This window comes from Phyllostomus hastatus, unplaced genomic scaffold, assembly GCF_019186645.2.
Source record: "Phyllostomus hastatus isolate PE091 unplaced genomic scaffold, TTU_PhHast_1.1 phas_scaffold_182, whole genome shotgun sequence".
Lineage (NCBI taxonomy): Eukaryota > Metazoa > Chordata > Mammalia > Chiroptera > Phyllostomidae > Phyllostomus > Phyllostomus hastatus.
In genome coordinates this window covers 25,822,307-25,840,192 of record NW_025334013.1, presented here as the reverse complement: position 1 = coordinate 25,840,192, position 17,886 = coordinate 25,822,307, and the positions used below count along the sequence as shown (strand labels likewise).

The 17,886-nt window shown below is 41.3% G+C and overlaps 1 protein-coding gene across 21 annotated transcripts in view; it reads right to left on the bottom strand.

The window, feature by feature from the left end:
* Positions 1–17,886, bottom strand: part of MACF1 (microtubule actin crosslinking factor 1) — a 325,507-nt gene that overhangs the window by 244,075 nt on the left and 63,546 nt on the right. The window contains exon 1 of one of the 21 annotated variants that reach the window (XM_045859458.1): positions 16,858–16,978. The exons of the other annotated variants lie outside the window; for them this stretch is intronic. Coding sequence (XP_045715414.1) covers positions 16,858–16,909 — 52 coding nt within the window. The 5' untranslated portion in view covers positions 16,910–16,978. Of the gene's footprint in view, positions 1–16,857; positions 16,979–17,886 lie in introns of those variants that run through there. 21 annotated transcript variants of the gene reach the window in all.

Genomic DNA, 17,886 nt, shown 5'->3' with positions numbered 1-17,886 from the left:
CCAAAGCAGGGGTGGGGTGGGGGTGACAGTTAAAAGGTCTTACAAAGGACTGTCCCTATTCAAGGCTTCAAAGGCAAGCAATGTGATTCAGAGCAAAGACATTCAACTTCCAAGTCAGGAACCTGGGTCATGGTTTCAGCTTGTCAATAACCAGCTGTGTGGCTTGGGAAATTGTCTGTCCTTTGACCACTCTGGATGGGCTCTGTTTCTCATCTATCTCTTTATGATACTATGAATTTGAGGTTCATCTAAGAACCAACTAAACATCTAGGGCTAAACCAGTGATGCTTAGTAGATACAATAAAAATTCATTTGTGAGTGGCCTAGCATAAGCAGAAATTTTCTACAGAAAAAAATGACCTGAAAGGGGAAGACAATGAAAGAAATGGCCTTCTATACCAGGGATAAGAATCAAAGGTTAGTAGAGGACCTGAGAGGAGAAAACGAAAGCTGTTACTACAGAACTTAAATGAAGACTATTAGAGGTCTTCCCCTCCTACTCTCTCCCAATCACTCTTTCAAGAATCCTGAAAACTGAAAATAATGAAGATATGCAACAGGCAAACACACAAATAAGCATTCTGGACAAGAGAAGAATTGCTTGGAGCTATAAAACAGGTTAAGAAGAAGAAAATGTTATTTACAAAATGGAGTAAGAAAAACAGAAACAAAAAAGAAAAATACAGGAAAATCTCAACACAGTTGAACTGAACCATACAAACTTGACCAGAGAAAGAGAAATAATTTAAACATGTGGACAGGTTTACTCACAACTCCACCAAAGTAAGTAATGTACCAGGGTGAACATGAGATAAGAAGACTTGAATCTGGTATATCAGCAAGTCTCAGTTCCCATGTGCGTCTCACACTGCCAGCACCTTGAATTCTGAATATGATTCTAATGTTTGAGAATGTCCTCTAATTATAGGCCAACTATACAAAAAAAACATGTTTATATACCTTGATTGATGGGTTACTTAAGATATCTTTTAAGGATAATTTTGATTATTTGGGATTTTCACTTCATGTACTGACTTTAGAATCTAACTTCCTGCAAGAAGATGAGACTTCACCTTGCAGGGCAGGGCAAGGGGTGGTAGTTCAGACATTGAAATCCTTCCCAAAAACTAAAGACAATATAAAAGAGAACAAATTTCTGTGTCACTTCCTTAGCCACCCCCAGCAATTTGGGAAAAGAGGTGGCGGTTTATAAAAGTGCCCAAAAGCATGGGGCAAGTCATTCAACAGGTCTCTTACTTATGCCCAGGGAAATGCAGTGGCCAGGCACTTGCTCAGAGCCTCCCGGACCTGGTACTAAAATCATTAGGACCAACCTAGCACTTAAGAATGCTCCCTTTCCTTAGTCAGATGCCTCCTGTGTCTGTCTCACTACTATAACTTAGGGGCCCCTCCCTCCTCTATAGCTTGGTTCAGGCTCCCCTGAGGCCCAAGAAACCTCAGTGCCCTCAGACAAAGACAGAAAAAGTGGTTGACTTCCTGCAGTCATGACATAGGCTCACCCTACAAATAGGAACTGCTTTGTCAAAGAATAGTAAATTCTCCTAATGAAATACATTCTGTTGTTGACATTCAACTAAGGAGACACTGAGCCTCTGAGATGTGTCCACACAGAGAATAAACCTGTCCCTTTGCTTCTGATAAACAGTCATGACTGATAGGAATGTTTGCCTCCTTTTTATGCTAAAAAGACAAAGGCCTGACTCAGCCCTAGAAAGCCACATTTTAAATTTGTAATTAAGAAAATAAAGCTACACTCAACATTTGCCATAGATAGTAGTAGTAATATTTACTGAAATAGTAGTTGGTATTTACTGAGTACTTACTCTGTTCCAGGCACTGTTTAAGTACTTTCTACTTATTATTAACTCATTCAATTCTCATTACAACTCTATGAAAATGGTACTTTTATAATCCTCATTTTCTAGCTGAGAAACTCTGGCCTAGAGAGAAAGGTTAAGTAACTTGTCTGAAATCATACTAAGTGGTAGAATAGGGTTCAAGGTCAGATCAACCCTACAGATCCTTTGGGAATTACTGTTTTGGATGGATGTCATAAAACATGGGAAGAAAAGAAGGCTAGCAAAAGCAGTCAACAAAAGTTGGACAGATTTTTGTTGTTTTTTTTTTAATCTCTGCATAAATTGTTGGCAAAGCATGACTGTCTATCCTCATTCTGTTTTGCTATCTTTTCTTCCCCCAAGCCCCTCAAACACAGCACCTTCAGAGGCTCTGAAGTCTTCCCACAGCAGCTTAAGGAAAAGGAAAAAAATGAGAAGAAGGCATTTAATCAAAAGCCCTTTTCTTCTGGCAAACAAAAGCCCTTGGTATTTCTACAGACAGAGTAGTTATTCTTAACCCTAACTGAAGATTTTTTTGGCAGAGAAATATGAAAATGTTAGGCTTGTGGGAATGCCTTCTGCTTTAGGCTTTTGTGTCCTACTCAGTAACACCAGCCCATTGAAACACAAACACAGCGGCCCCTCAGGAACCCTAGGCCAATTCAGTTAACTCCAGGGTCTAGGAAGAGAGAGAGAGAGAGAGATCAGAGTCCCTATTCCTGATGGTCTAACTCCTTTCTCCCCTATCCCCTCCCTGAGTGCTCAAGAGTTTTTAAAGTACACTAGGAAAAACAAATCTGAAGATGAAGACACGTAACAGATCAAACCCTGACAGTGAAAGAAAAGCAGCAAGTGGTAGGTAGAAGAGGGCAGAGATCAGGCCTGACTGGGGGGAGGTGAGGAAGGCAAGGGGGTGTTCCTCACTAGACTCTGCTTCTCACCCCAAATCAAGAATTCAGTTTCAGCACCGTGCTAATAAAACTGGAAGATCTGGCAATTGTTTCAGGGGCTTTCTCCACTCAGCACTGGGTTTCAGAGGCTTAGTGTGGCACTGAATGGCTGTTAAGTGGTAGACATTTTCCCAACAGGGTAGAGGGAAATCAGACCATTTTATATAATAGGTCAGGAAGGGCAAAGGGCAGGGGCGGGGCAGGTGGGTGGGTGGACAGCCTCTCAGAAGACAAGCAGGGGCCAGCAGCACTAATCCCAGATATATCTGATACCCCATCCTTTGTATGAACACAGTAGCATTAGTACTACTACCCAGTCAACAGCAGCCTCCCCTTGCTGCCCTGCTCAGGATATTATGAACAAAACCACTATGAGAACACAGACCCAATGACACGTCTCCTAGCAGCCAGGTCTCTGTCACAGTCGGGGAACAAGAGCAGCCAGGTATAAGGAGTCTCAGCCAGGCTTTCAAATCCCTTGGTGTAAACAGCCCAAACTAATGTATGATTATTATCTATAATGGTACCAAGCTTTGAGATATTAAACCATGAGGTAATAAAGCCTCAGGTGGCTCAGGATTCTGAATAATCTCTGATTACCCTGAAAGTGGGTCCTATTTGCTCTTAAGTGGTATCAAAGGCCGTCAATGGAGTAAAAGACACTGTTCAGCCAGGTTCCAGCGCTGGCAAGTTTCAAATGTCTGGCATATAGTAGGCTCTCACATATTTGCTGAATGAATAAATAAATAAAACATTTAATCTTCAACTGCTATAATCAGTTCCATCCTACACCCAAGGGGGTATAGAGGGAGTGTCAGAAAAGATTTCTAGAGGACAGAAAGAAAAATTTTTATTTTCCCTGCCATTCCCTGGTGATCAAGCCCTTCTGTTGCAAAATATAATGCTCCCTTCTATATAAAATTCATTACTCAACTGTTCTCCCACAGAGTTGGATAACAGGCCACACTATCCTAATGGTTCTTCTGCAGCTGGTGTGCAATATACAGAATCCTCTGAAAGGTGGCAGAGCACATTAGGGAAATGTCCACTGTAGCAGTTTTTTATAACAGCAACAACTTGAAAATAACCCAAATATTCAACAGCAAGAGAATGGCCAAGTGAAGCCATTGTCGACATAACAACTTAAGTTGTAATGACTATAAGGAAACACTTTAAAAAAATCTTATAATGCCACATGAAAAATGCATGCAAACATATTTTTATATGCTAAGTGAAAGAAACCACACACAAAAGGCCACATGTTATATTATTTAAATTACATGAAATTCCACAATAGGCTAAGTTAAAAAGCAGATTAGTGGTTGCCAGGGGCTGGGGGAGGAGAGGGAGAGTGACTGCTTAATGAGTATGGGATTTCCATTTGGGGTTACAAAAAAATCTGAAACTGGATCATCGTGATGATTGTACAACAAATTAATTGTATACTTTAAAATGTTACAATGGTAAATTTTATGTATATTTTACCACAATAAAAAAAATGGACTGGAAAAATAACATATATAGACCAGGTCACAATTATATAAAAGTAAACCTGAACCAGAAGGAACACAGACCAGTCCCAACATCTGTCAAATTAAAATGAGACTTCATTGACTTTGAACAATAAATAAAAATCAGGAAAGGAAACTAAAAATGCCAGAAGCATACAGCCACAATCACAAGCCTGCAAGTAAGTGCTTACAAGTGGGGGACAAGTTACACAGCTCACTGGGGGCCAGAACAGCAGGTGTGTGTGCTCTGGAGCGAGGGAGAGAGGTCTTAGGCTCTCCTCAGCCCAGCCTTCTCTAATCTCCCTTAAAACACTCCCCAGAGTAGAGAAACCATCTGTTTCAACAAAGCCTAGAGCCCCTACAAGCATATTAACTCTTTCACTGCTGACCTCCTACAGATGGGCTTCCCCCAATATTAAGTGCTTTTTATTTTTAAAATGCCTGTAAATGTTAGAATATAAGCTCTACAATGGAAGAAACTTGTCCTGTTCACTAGAATATCCCTAATACCTGGAATAAATTGATATCAGTGGATACTCAATAAATGATTTGTTGAGTGAATCCATTAAATATCTTTCCCCTACAATAATTGTTTAACTTAATGCCTTTTTTTCTCTAGTCTCCCTCTTCTTGTCATTTGTCCTCACTTAGAGTCTGACCTAGTTTCCTCAAATTCAGTCAACCAATCACTATTTTTCTGCTTAAGTACAATATAACTAGTCTCCTCACTGTGGGTTTTTTTGCTGGATCCTAGTACCTAGCACAGTACACATGGTAAATGCTCATACATATTTGCCAAATGAAAGAATGATTCACTTTGGTCACTATACCATGTAAGTGCTCAGTAATGAGCAATTAAACTGGCTAGGTGTGAGCTAGGTACCATGAGAGTTACAGAAATGTAACGTTCGCAAAACAGTTCCCACATAAGCTTACAATTTTAATATGGAGACAAAACTAGGATGTGGGAAAGTGACACATAAAGGTGGACAATGATAATCAAAGAAGTCTCCATGGAGAAGAAAGGCCTGAAGTGAGGCTGAAGAAATGGACAGATTCCAGTTAAGCACAAAGAACAAGGGCATTCCAGGTAAGCTGCCCAAGAAAAGGACAGAGGACAGACTGAATGGAGCACTTCAAAGCACCAAGAGGAGATGAATCTGTCTAGAGCTAAAGCTGTATTCTAGGAAATTATGTCGGATAAGCCTGGATAAAGGGGGGGAAGCGTCACAGCATAAAAGCTCCTGCTTACTGTTGGTAATAGAAAACACTAAGAAGCAGCTGGCGGTGTTAACTAGAAGGGAGAGACAGGACACAGCAAACAAAGTATGAGGCAGTTGCAGTAATTCATGCGTGAGGCGACAAGTGACTGGCCTAGAGTCATGGCGAAGGGGGTGAGGAGGAAAGGGCAAATTTAAGAGAAACAAAAGAACTCGGTGACAGAAAATGGGGTTGATGAAGAGAGAAGAGTCAAAGATGTCTCCAGGGTTTCTGATCTCAGAGACTGGAAGAATGTGAGCACAACTGTTAAAAACAGGGAATAAGGAAGGAAAGCCAAGTCCAAGCTGGGTCTTGAAAATATTGAGTCTGTGGTGATATCCAAGTAAAGCTGTCCTGTAGGCAGTTGATAAAAGAGACCAGAAATTGAGAGATTTTTTTACCTACAATGGAATATTATTCAGCCTTTAAAAAGAAAGAAATTCTGTTACAATGTACAATATGATGAACTTGGAGGACATTATGCTCAGTGGAATAAGCCATTAACAGAAGGACAAATACTGCATGATTCCACGTATATGAGGCATTTAAAGCAATTAAACCCACAGAAGCAGAAAGTACAATAGAACAGTGGTTGCCAGAGGTTGGAGAAAAGGGGAAATGCAAAGCTGCTGTTCAACCAGTAGAGAGTTTCAGTCATGAAAGATGAAAACGTTCTCGAGATCTGCTGACAATAAACATGCATATAGTTGATAATACTGTACTATACATGTAAAAAGGAATTTAATTGGCAGGGTAGATTTTACGTTATGTGTTTTTTATCACAATTTTAAAAACACCTTAAAAACTGAGAGATTTTAAGTAGTGTGAGACAGATGTGGGAATTTGCAGTTTAAAAGAAAAGCTGAAGCCAGAAGAAGCGGCTAGAGAAAGAAAAGGTCAGGAGCAGCGTAACAGTAGTGTCAGCTATGCTTGCACCATGAGTTTATGTGCCAGCACCATGTCAGAAGCTTTACCTTATTATCATCCCCATTTTATACATGAGAACACTGAAGCTCAGAGAAAGTGAGTAACTTGCCCCAAGTAATGCAGACACTGGGATTTCAACCCAAGCCGGCCTGGATTCAAATCCTGTGTTATTCCCACCTCACCATACTGCCTCACCCCTCAGCACACTATCAGAGTTAGAGTCAGGAGAAGGAAAAGACCCGGCAGAGGCAGACAAACAACAATCAGATAGGTCAAGGAAAACCAAAAAAGTCCCTCATTAAAGCTAAAGGAAGAGAAGTTACTTTTAATCCTCACCCAAGGATATGTTTTTATTGATTTTAGAGAGAGTGGGAGCAAGGGGGAGAGAGAAAGAGAAAGAGAGAAAGATCAACTGGTCACTTCCCGATCTAACCGGCACCCTAGGTGTGTGCCCCGACCAGGAATCAAACCCAAAACCTTTTGGTGTACGGGCAACGCTCCAACCAACTAACTAACTGAACCACCTGGCCATGGCAAGGAACAGAATGTTGTAAATAGGGATGTTACCGCAATGTCAAAATGTCAACATTCCAACACAAATGAAGTCAACACTCCAAATCTACCTGTAAAGAGTCATGTAAAGATAGAGCCTTAGGCCAGGTACTACAGCCCAGAGAATTTCAAAGAAACAGAAGCCCTAGTCAGAACTAAATGGGCTTCTTCTCTCCTTATCAATGACATCTGGGACTGCCTGTGACCGGCTACTCCACAGGCCTCTCACTGAAGTAAATCATCTGACCAGTTCCAGGAAATACCAACACAAACACAAAGCACTGCACGACACAAGGTCAGGTTTAACTTGAGCTTTGGGGGAAACTGGATCTCCATTCCAGCTATAGTTCAAAATAAACTCTGTTTCTAAAACCAAACTTCTTTTAGAATGATTCCATATGCCTGCTCTCTTTACTTCTTCTCACATCCTAGACAAACCAAAATCAGGTACACATTTATTGATTTAACCACAGTTCCACTTCCCTATAAGTGATCTTTCATATTGCTGCCTGAGTTATACTTCTCCACGACCAAAAAAACAAACAAACACGACTGTTTATGTCACTCCTCTGTCTTAAAAACATCAAGTGCCCTCACATGCCTACGTTATTTCTTAGCCGGCTATAACAAAGACTCCACTTTCCATTCCAGCCCTCTCTCTCACTACCCAGTTCCTACTTCGGAATGTTTCTCGTTCTTCCTCACAGGATACAGAGACGTTCTATTCCTTTGCACACCTGCTGTCTCCCCAGAATACCTGTTCTCCCTTCTTAACTGGTAAACTCCTACTAACTTCAAGGTTCAGCTCCCATACCAATTCCACTGTGCAGTCTTCGCAATCGCCCACCATGCTGCCTCTGGAAATCTCTCCACCTCTGTTCTCACAGCATCTTGTTCATATTTCCATGATGGCACCTGTTATAAATACTGGGTTGGCCAAAAGGTCTTTTTTTTTTCCCCCCGTAAGATGGCTCTAGTAGCATTAGCTGCTTTAACTTCATTAGAAACCATTTTGTTAGACTGTATTGTGACAGCTATCATATTAATGTACATTTTTAAAAAACACTTATCGAAATTGCTGAATTTTTGTGTATTTCTTCCATCTTAATATTGAAGATGGAAGAAAATACGCAACATTTTTGGCATATCCTGCTTTATTATTTCAAGAAAGGGAAAAACACAACTGAAATGCAAAAAAAAGATTTGTGTTGTATATGGAGAAGGTGCCGTGACTGATAGAATGTGTCAAAAGTGGTTTGCAAAGTTTCATACCGGAGATTTCTCGCTGGAAGATGCTCCACAGTCAGGTAGACCAGTTGCAGTTGATAGCAATCAAATCCAGATATTAATTGAGAACAATCAACTTGATACCACACAGGAATAGCCAACAGAATCAAAATAGCCAAGTCAATCAAGTTACTGGTGAAAATGAAAACTGTGTCTTTTATTTTACAGAAAAAACTAAATGGACTTTTTGGCCAACCCAATATAAATTATATATTGTTTTTGAGGATAGAACTGTCAATAATCTTTGCATTCCCTATGTCTTGTACAGGATCTGTCATACAGAAGGTTCTCAATGAAAGAAGGGAAGGAGAAGGATCTGGGAACTTCCAGTGAAAGATACAAGAAGCATGGAACATTAAGTAGTTAGTTGATAACAAACTGTAAAAAGTCATCTTCCAAATCAAAGGATTTCAAGATACATTAAACCAGAAAGTCTAAGAGGTTCCTGCCACTCCACAATGAGCAAAATACACTGTTTAGCAAGTGCTATTCATTCAGAGGAACCATCTCCACAATTGTTGCAATGTGTAGCATATACAATTAGGATTACTAGCCTAGGGTTTCTCCAGAAGAGTAGCCAAAAGAAACTTCAGCAGAATATGTAGACAAGAGCCTTAACCTCTCAACAGTAATGCCTATGGGCTTATTCTTTAAGAAAGGATAGTATAACACCTCCAGTTAACAACAACAACAAAAAAAACCCCCACAGAACTACTTCCACACACTTGAGAGTCTGGAGTGCTAACCATTACACCATGGACTCCCATATTCCCCATACATTTCAAACCAGCATCAACAGAAGCCAACCCCAATATGAACTTGTGCTGATGTCCCTCTCTTGACCAGTAACACTAATAAATACACAATTAAGAAGAGGATCAACTTTAACAGTACAAAACTGTCAAGCATCCAAACTGTCAAGGATTTACAAAGGGTCTATAGGTGCCTAGTGATTTTAAAGGTGTTGACAGGTCTCACCCCAGAAACATGTAGACTGCATTCAGTGGAGAGAATCGCTCCATTGTGGTAGGTTTGCTTAAGGGCTCTGGGAATAGGAGGGGTAGACAGTTCTCACTGTGAAAGATGCAATTCTGTCAATGACTCAAGCCACTTTCCACTATCCTGGCTGCTGTAGAAATATTCCTATTGAACCCCCACCCCCTGCACACAAAGTGCCATACATGTGCCGCCTTCTCCCAGGCCTCAAGCTAATCTCCAAACACCCACAGTCTATCGTCAGCTAGAAAATCCCACATTGTCTGCAACAGGATGTCAACTCCCAGTCAGAAACAAGACTGCACTCTCATCAAGTCTATAATTTGACCCTAAGGCAACTGTCAGTCCCAAGTAACAGAAGCTGATTTGCACCCGACTGCAATATGTTAATTCAAACACACAGCACCATCTCCACTTCCTCCAGAAGCAGACACCTACCTATACGCAAGAGTAATGACACAGTAGAGTTTGTCAACCTATTATATCAGGTTAAGCTGGTCCAATTTACTAGCTAGGGCTAACCCAGTAACAGCAGGAAAAGAGAATCTCAACTTCAGACCAATCTGAGGTTCCAATGCAGGATTTCTAAACAGCATTGATTAGGTCATTCTTTATACAGCAGTTTCCTGATCAACATGATAGATCTTTCCTGATACAAGAGGAAAGGGTACTAGGCTGGAAGGATCACTGAAGCCATTTAAATGCTTGGAGCTGCTGGGCAAAAGCTTCAGAGTAAAACAGAGCACTGCTGTGATGATGACATGTGGGAGCTGCTGACTAAGTGAAGAGACACTTGGCACCTCTCCCACACTGAAATTAACTGGACAATCAAACATATGATCCAGCTGTCCACTAAGCCTAAAGACAGGGCTGTCCCTAGAGGGCAAGGGCCCAAGTGCTACCAGAAAGGTATTCAGAATGTTACAGGTACTCTCAATAAATTTTAAAAGTGAAGTAAAGTTAAAAGCCAACATCCAAAGATTTGAATGTATGTATTAAGACCTATAATTCTATTTCTAGAAATCTATCCTTAAGAGATAATCAGACATGAGCAGAAATTTTTATTTACAAGATCATTCATTATCATATTATAGTAGTAAAAACTTAGAAATGTACATGTCCTCCCAGTTGGGGAATGTCAAATAAATGATACTTCCATTTGAGGAAATTCCATACAGCTGTTAAGAAAGTATGTTGGAGACAAATAGTTAAAGGCATAAAAAATTATCACAAAATAAAGAACATAATAGAGAATTACATTATAATAACTATATAAAGATACAATTTATACATATGGAGAGAAAAAACTAGATAGAGCTCTGGCCAGGTGACTCAGTTGGTTGGAATATTGTCCCCATACCCCAAGGTTACAGGTTCGATCCCTGGTCAGGGCACATCCAGGAGTCAATCAGTGACTATGAATGAGTGGAACAAAAAAATCAAAGTTGATCTCTCTCTCTCTCTCTCTCCCCCCCTCCCCCTCTTTTCTGTGTCCCCCCCCCCGCCAAGTGTATCTATTTAATGGAAGAGGGGAAAATGTTACTACCCCTTGGGTTCTTTATTAGGCACAATGAAGAAGGAAAAGAAGGCTCCCCCCTCAAAAAAAAGGCTACTCTCTGAAGGGTACATATTGGGGTGTCAGGGCTTGCCCTGCTTGGCCAGACATAGCAATAGAGAACAGGTTTCTTGGCTGGTGGACAAAGTGGATGTCCAAAGTAAGGTTATAAGATAATGAGAAAGATGATCTGACAAACAACATGAACTAATGGAATGAAAATCGTGTGTGTGCCTTCTCATTAGCCACCTTTTTCACTTATTCAACAACGTTCCAATTATATCTGGAACCCCTCATTTGAAACTGCCTACAGACTAGTAATATCATCATTCCAATATTTTCAAGAGTATTACATTTCCATTCTTTGAGATTGGATTTAATGTTTCAAAACAGCCGGTTATGGATCATATCATTTTCTGACCAAAAATTAGGTACGATGATAAAATGACTGTTGAGTTTCTTATGGGAGTCACACTCTGGCACTGAAGAGAAAAACTACAATAAAGGGGTTTTATAAATGTATAGACTAGTCACCATTCTCAGAGTATTTTTTAACATCCTGTGGTGAAACTGAAAGACATTTGAATACATGAGTTTAGTTCAATTTAATTCTTCAAAAGTTTTTCTTATGCTTAATATCTGCCAGGCAGCATGCTAGGTCTGAAAAATAAAAAATAAGTGAGACACAGCTCCCACCTTTAACAACTGTGTAGCTAACAACTCCTGGACTCTTACTCTCTGCAAGATGTTACATTTGCTATCTCATTTAATTCTCACAACATCTAGTGAGATAAATTCTATCACCCCTAATTTACATATGAGAAAAGTGAGACAGAAAACTTGGCCCAAGAAATAAAGACTAGTAGAAAATTAAATGTTTAATAACTATAACATAATGTGATATGCTCTAAAATTAGTATGTTTAGCCCTGTCTGGTGTGGCTCAGTAGATTGAGCACTGGCCTGTGAACCAGGGGATCGCTGGTTCGATTCCCAGTTGAGGCACAAGCCTGGCTTGTGGACCAGGTCCCAAGTAGGGGCTGTGTGAGAGGCAAACACACATTGATGTTTCTCTCTCTCAAAAAAAATAAATAAATAAATAAAAATTAGTATGTTTAAAGTGCTATGGCAATGCAGATGAGTAAAAAAGAGTAATTCTACCTAGGAGTGCAACAAAACAAAACATAACTATGGGAGGGCAAGTGAGATTGAGCCAGGCAGGGGTGTCCAACCCACAGCCTGCAGGCCGTATGTGGCCCAGGATGGCTATGAAGGCTGCCCAACACAAAATCATAAATTTACTTAAAACCTTTTTTTGCTCATCAAGTTTCATTAGTATTTGTGTATTTAATGTGTAGCCCAAGACAACTCTTCTTCCAGTGTGGCCCAGAGATGCCAAAAGGTTGGACACCTCTGTGACTAAAGGATAAAGAGGAAGAAATTTGATTATTCTAGGCAGAGCACATGTGCGAAGGAAGAGAAGCGTGAAAGTATATGGGTATGTTGGGGTGTATTTATTTTTAAAAAACAAGCCATTATTTCACAGATCTATCACAAGTTTTTCTTATCAAAGGCTAGAGAACCACTTTCTCATCACTCTCCCTCATCTACCTTTCTGCCTCCCTAATTAATCCTCCACAACTATCAGTCACAGCAGAGGCCTGGGCTCTGCCAAATAACAGACTTGGGCGAATAGTTCAACCTGTTATACCCACAGGAGAGGCCCATCTAAGCAGAAACCACTCAATGGTTATGGCTTTTGGCAGGCTTGAGAAATAAAAGTTAAAGCCTTCCAGAAGAAGCAGCAGCAATAGAATATATTACACTGTAATTCTGGCATCAAAGCACCAAAGAGTCACAAGAAACTGGGGACTAGAACTTCAAAGACTTCTACAATGTCTCCCTTCTTCCACTGGGCTCCCTTCAAAAATTACTCACTAGATAGAGGAATGGCTGAAAGCTGAACAATGTCAAGAAAAGCAGAGTCAGTAACTAAATGAAGAGGGGAGCCAATTACCTCTTCCCATCAGCCTCTCTGGAACACACAAAGATACAGGTGAGATGAAGGGAAGCAGCTGTTCACCACAATCAAGGGACATAGTAGGTGAAATTAGCAGGAGAGTCTGACAAAGACAATGGTTTGTATGTAATTGTCCGCCTGGCAGCCCAGGGCAGAACACTTGTCTAAGACCAACAGCAACATGCCAGAAATGATTTTAAGGACTAAACCAAAGAACCACATGCCCTGTTTCCAGGAACTTTCCCACCTGGAAAAGATTTAGTTTCTGAGAAAGAAGAAAGTTAATCAGATGCTTTCTTTGGGTGAACATGACAAACTGCCACATAGTACATGTATATGTTTTATGCCATAAAGACTATTATACAGTATATATAAGCAAATGAAGGATTAAAAAACAGGACACAGTTCAAGAAGACTAGTGTGGAGAGAAAAGATCTATTGCCCTCAGTGCAAAGCATCATACTGCTATTCTTCAGACAGGAAGGTGTCCCAGTGTGTTCAATACATACACTTGGTCAGCCATAGGTATTTTCCCCTAATTCATACGGTCCCCAGCATCAGAGAGCAGCACAAAACAGCCTTTTGGCTGCTATACTCCTAGGAACTATCATATCCTTAGCAGGACAGATGAAACCGTTCTTAGGCCAGCCAAGCCTTGGGTATACCACTGTAAACTATCTATACACAGGTGGCAAACACAACGCCCGTGAGCCGAATCCAGCCCTCCACCTTGTTGTATCTGGCCTGGCACCTTGTTTCTACCTGGCGGCAGCACCGAGCTCTTACTTAACTGTTAATGAGTAGTTACTTTTATATAGTTCTAAAATTACATTTGGCCCTTTGAAGGCAACCTCGAGGCTGATGTAGCCCCCAGTGAAAATAAGTTTGACACCCCTGATGGTATGGGAGTACTGTAAGAGCTACAGGGATTAAAGCAAGTAAAGTGCTTAGAACAATGCCTTGTCCATAACTAACATTTGCTGGGTGTTTATCAGTATTACTAATATCACTAATGCTGGTGTCTTCCAGTCTCACCATCATAACTGTCCTATGGTGAGATCAAGTAAGAACTGGATCAAACAGGTAGATAAGTGACTAGGGCTACTACTACTCCCCAGTCAGAAGGTGACCTGATCCAGTTCATCTTGGACCAAAGCAGGCACAGGTCTCGCTGTGATTCAAACAAGTTTCTGAGAGGAACAAGGAAAGAAGAGGTAGAACTAACATTTGGTGAATTCTGACCACATATCATCACTACACTAAGTGTAAATATCCTCTTGTTTAAAGCGTATAGCAATTAAGCACTTCTGAGTTCATCTTAGAAGTATAAGACCAAAATAACATGGCAGAGAGCCCTAGTGTCTGGGGTGGGAAGAATGGAGTGAAAACTGCTCCTGCTGTGGCCTTTTCTCTTCTATGATTTCAACCCCATATGGAACACTCCTCATGATACTACATCTAGGCTGTTATTCATTCCTGGTATAGACAGGGCAAGAAGAAGGGGGGTGGAGTCCTTATAGGTGGGCTGAGAAAACTAATGATTGCCAAGCTGGTTTAAATACCCTCTTCCAAAACCAGAAATAACCCTTTGTGGGGCGCAATTTTAAACCTCTAGACCCCTGAGAGGATCAAATCAAGAGCTATTCTGTTCCATTAGCCCCACCAAGAACGCCAGGAGAGTTAAAGGAAACTGCAAACCAAACAACTCCTATTTAGGGAATAAAAAAGGATTCCTGCTTCATGGATGTTTTATGGGAGGAATATGAAGAGGGCCCTGCCACCAGTCGTACCTGCTCTTTGTTCCTGAAGCACACACAGCAGAGGAGAACATAATTATGAATGGTGTGGTCCCCTGAGAACCTCAGAAATCTACATAGGTCACTGCAAAACCTGATCCACGTAGGCTGTGGCCATCCTAGTGTGGCTAACTGCTCACCTAAACCCTGACATAAAGGGGAACCAAAAGGAAAAGTCATATTCCCCAATCCTATGAATAAGTAAATCTCCTACAGTTTCTATTCACCACTTGTCCATCTTCAAAAAGCTCTGGCCTTCTATCAGAAGAATGATGCTAGAGGTAGTAGGGAGTAAAACTATACTAAGGAGCTCAGTATCCAAGCAGAGGCCTGGGATTTCTACTCTGAGATTTTTCTTCTACTGAGGGAGTATCCAGGTTAATTAAGTTTGATAATCCTTCCATGTGGATTTTTTAAAGATTTTATTTATTTATTTACTTATTTTAGAGAGAGGGGAAAGTAGGGAGAAAGAAAGGAAAAGAAACATTGATCAGCTGCCTCTTGTACACCCCCAAGTGGGGACCTAGCCTGCAACCTAGGCACATGCCCTGACCAGGAATCAAACCAGCGACCTTTTGGTTTGCAGGGTAATACTCAACCCACTGAACCACACCAGTCAGGGCTCTCCATGTGTTTTTTAAACTTAGAAGGTAAAGGGCTCCTACTGTTGGTTGGGCATTGTGCCCAGGAATATAGAAGAATCCCTATAAGACACAAAATAGAGCAAGAAAAGGGGCCCTCGTATGGGACAAGGATACATTCTTGCACCAATCTTTATCTCCCAACAAGACCCCAAAGCTGGAAGAATCACTGAGAAGCACCACTGGTTTCTGTCCCCCATCTCCCAGGTCTTCCCCATGAGTCTAGAAAAAGAAGTCAAGACTCTCTGCCCCCTCAAAACTTCCTTTGACAGGGAAGCAACAGTCAATGTCGCTCACTCTTGCTAAGACCTGTCTGATGCATGATGAGCTTACAGAGCCCTGAACTTAAAGGGGGTTGGCTCTAGCTGTCAGGAGTTCTAGAAGAAGAAAGAAAGAAAGAAAGAAAAAAAAACGAAAGGAAGGAAAGAAAGGAAAGGAAGGAAGGGAAGGAAGGAAGGAAGGAAGGAAGGAGTTTCTATGGGATGGGGCAAGAAAAGGAAAAGGAAAGTTAGGGATCGCCAGAACAATACTTTACAGTTGCATGTCCCTTTGTAGTACACAAGCTCTTCAAGAATATAACCTCTTAGAAATAGTTCTCTAACAGACGATGAAAGAAAGAAAAATATCTACAGACCCTGGTAGGGTGGGAGTCCAGACCTCTTGCCATTCTTCTCAATCCAGGAGAAGCCCACTTCACCCTCTTCTTTTCCCTACCTCCTCATATTCTCTCCACACCCTGACTGCTCTGGGTCTAGAATCCTGACTGCTAATCAAAGAGGGATGGTTTGAGTACCTTCCTAAGTAGATGAAAATAAAACTACCTATTAATTAGAGAAGGGGAAATAAAAAAAATTTATTTTCCTCTTTAATAGCCAAGAGTCCTGCATTGTCACATCTGAAAGCATTTTTCTCATTTAAGGTTAGTGAAGAGTTTTCCAAACATGCAAAGCAAAGACTATTTATTTCCTTTAAATATTTTAATTAAAAAGTTTCCTCCTTTAACTTCACTCACTTACCTTTTACAATGGCATCTCCAGCCTATCAGTCTGCATTACTCCTCCCCCCACAACCACTCGTGACTCCCTGCTCTCTCCAGATGGGACTGTGACTCATTGTAGACACAGGCAAGTAGAAAACCTGACCCAAGAAACCCAGCTACACCTAAGTGAGACTGTAGGGCCGAATGACAAGAGCCCTCCACCTCCATTGCCCAGGAAGTGCCCTGAGCTCTCCTGAGCTCAAAACAGCAGAAGACATGTCTTCACTGTCCCTTCAACAAGAGAACAGACTGTTGCTGAAGCAGATGAGAGGATTCCCTCCTACCTGCACACACACACACACACACACACACACACACACACAAATATGGCCAGCTCAGAATAAAAGGGCTTTCTAAGCCCCTAAGGGATTGATGGAAAGTAAAGATCCCATACAACACACACCACAGTAAGCGTTCACACAATCAGCAAGGACAAAAAGTAGGGAGCCAGATGGCTTGTAATACCTCTAAGGTTGTTGAGTCCCTCCAGGAACTTCTGGTACTTGTAAGCATTCATGGCCCGGCCCAGCTGTGTTGGTTCAGTGGCTGGAAGCAGGCACCATGGCACAATGACAGCTGAGAAGTGAGAGTGTGCAAACCAACTGATCTCTCCTACCGCGTCTCCTAGCCCCCAAGAACTGGACTTTGACCACATTTACAAGTGACGTCACCAGAGAAGCTCATTACAATACAGCCCTTTGCACGCCCTCATTTGCTACAGTGAGCGGAAATACCTCCCCAGGAGAGGCCAGCCCCTCCCTTGCGCAAATGAGACTATAGACCACAACAGCCCCCGAGGATCATCTGCCACCTCATCTGTCACCTTCTATCTAGACCCCAGCCCAGGTTCCACTGGGATTACTGCTCCTCTGGTTTAAACACTAGGGAGAAAGACAAATGCTTTTCAGGAGAGCAGTTGGGGGCTCATTTAACATCTGAGAATGAAACCTTTAAACGGCTGCACTCAACACAAGAATGTCATCACAACAGGAGCTCTTAAGCAAATATCACATGGCAATGGGACAGGTTTTATAAAATAAACAACCAAGTCTGCACTCTCCTTACAGCAGTCATGTTTACAGACAGGAATACAGCCACACACAGATGAAGACACTGCACGTTCCAACAGTCCAAGGCAGAGAGAGGAGAGAAGCAGAAACTGTTAAACCCACTCCCTAAGTGCTAAAAGCACGTTTCAGGGAGGCAGGAGCTTCTCCATAGATAACTAAGGGGAAAATACAGCCCACATGCCACCCACCTGCTCCCCACTGCAGGGTACTATTTCACACAGCTGATTTGTTTCTGCTGTGCTTTAATGGTTGCAGTAGCTGCTTCAAGTTTCATTCTACTCCACGGTGACACACATTTCCTTTAAAGACTGACAAAATACATTTGAGTTTATAATTTTTAGGGCATTTCTCAGAATATACTACTTAGTTTAACTATAGTCTAAATCCAAATGTTTGACTCAAAGAATGCATTTTATTTTGAAAA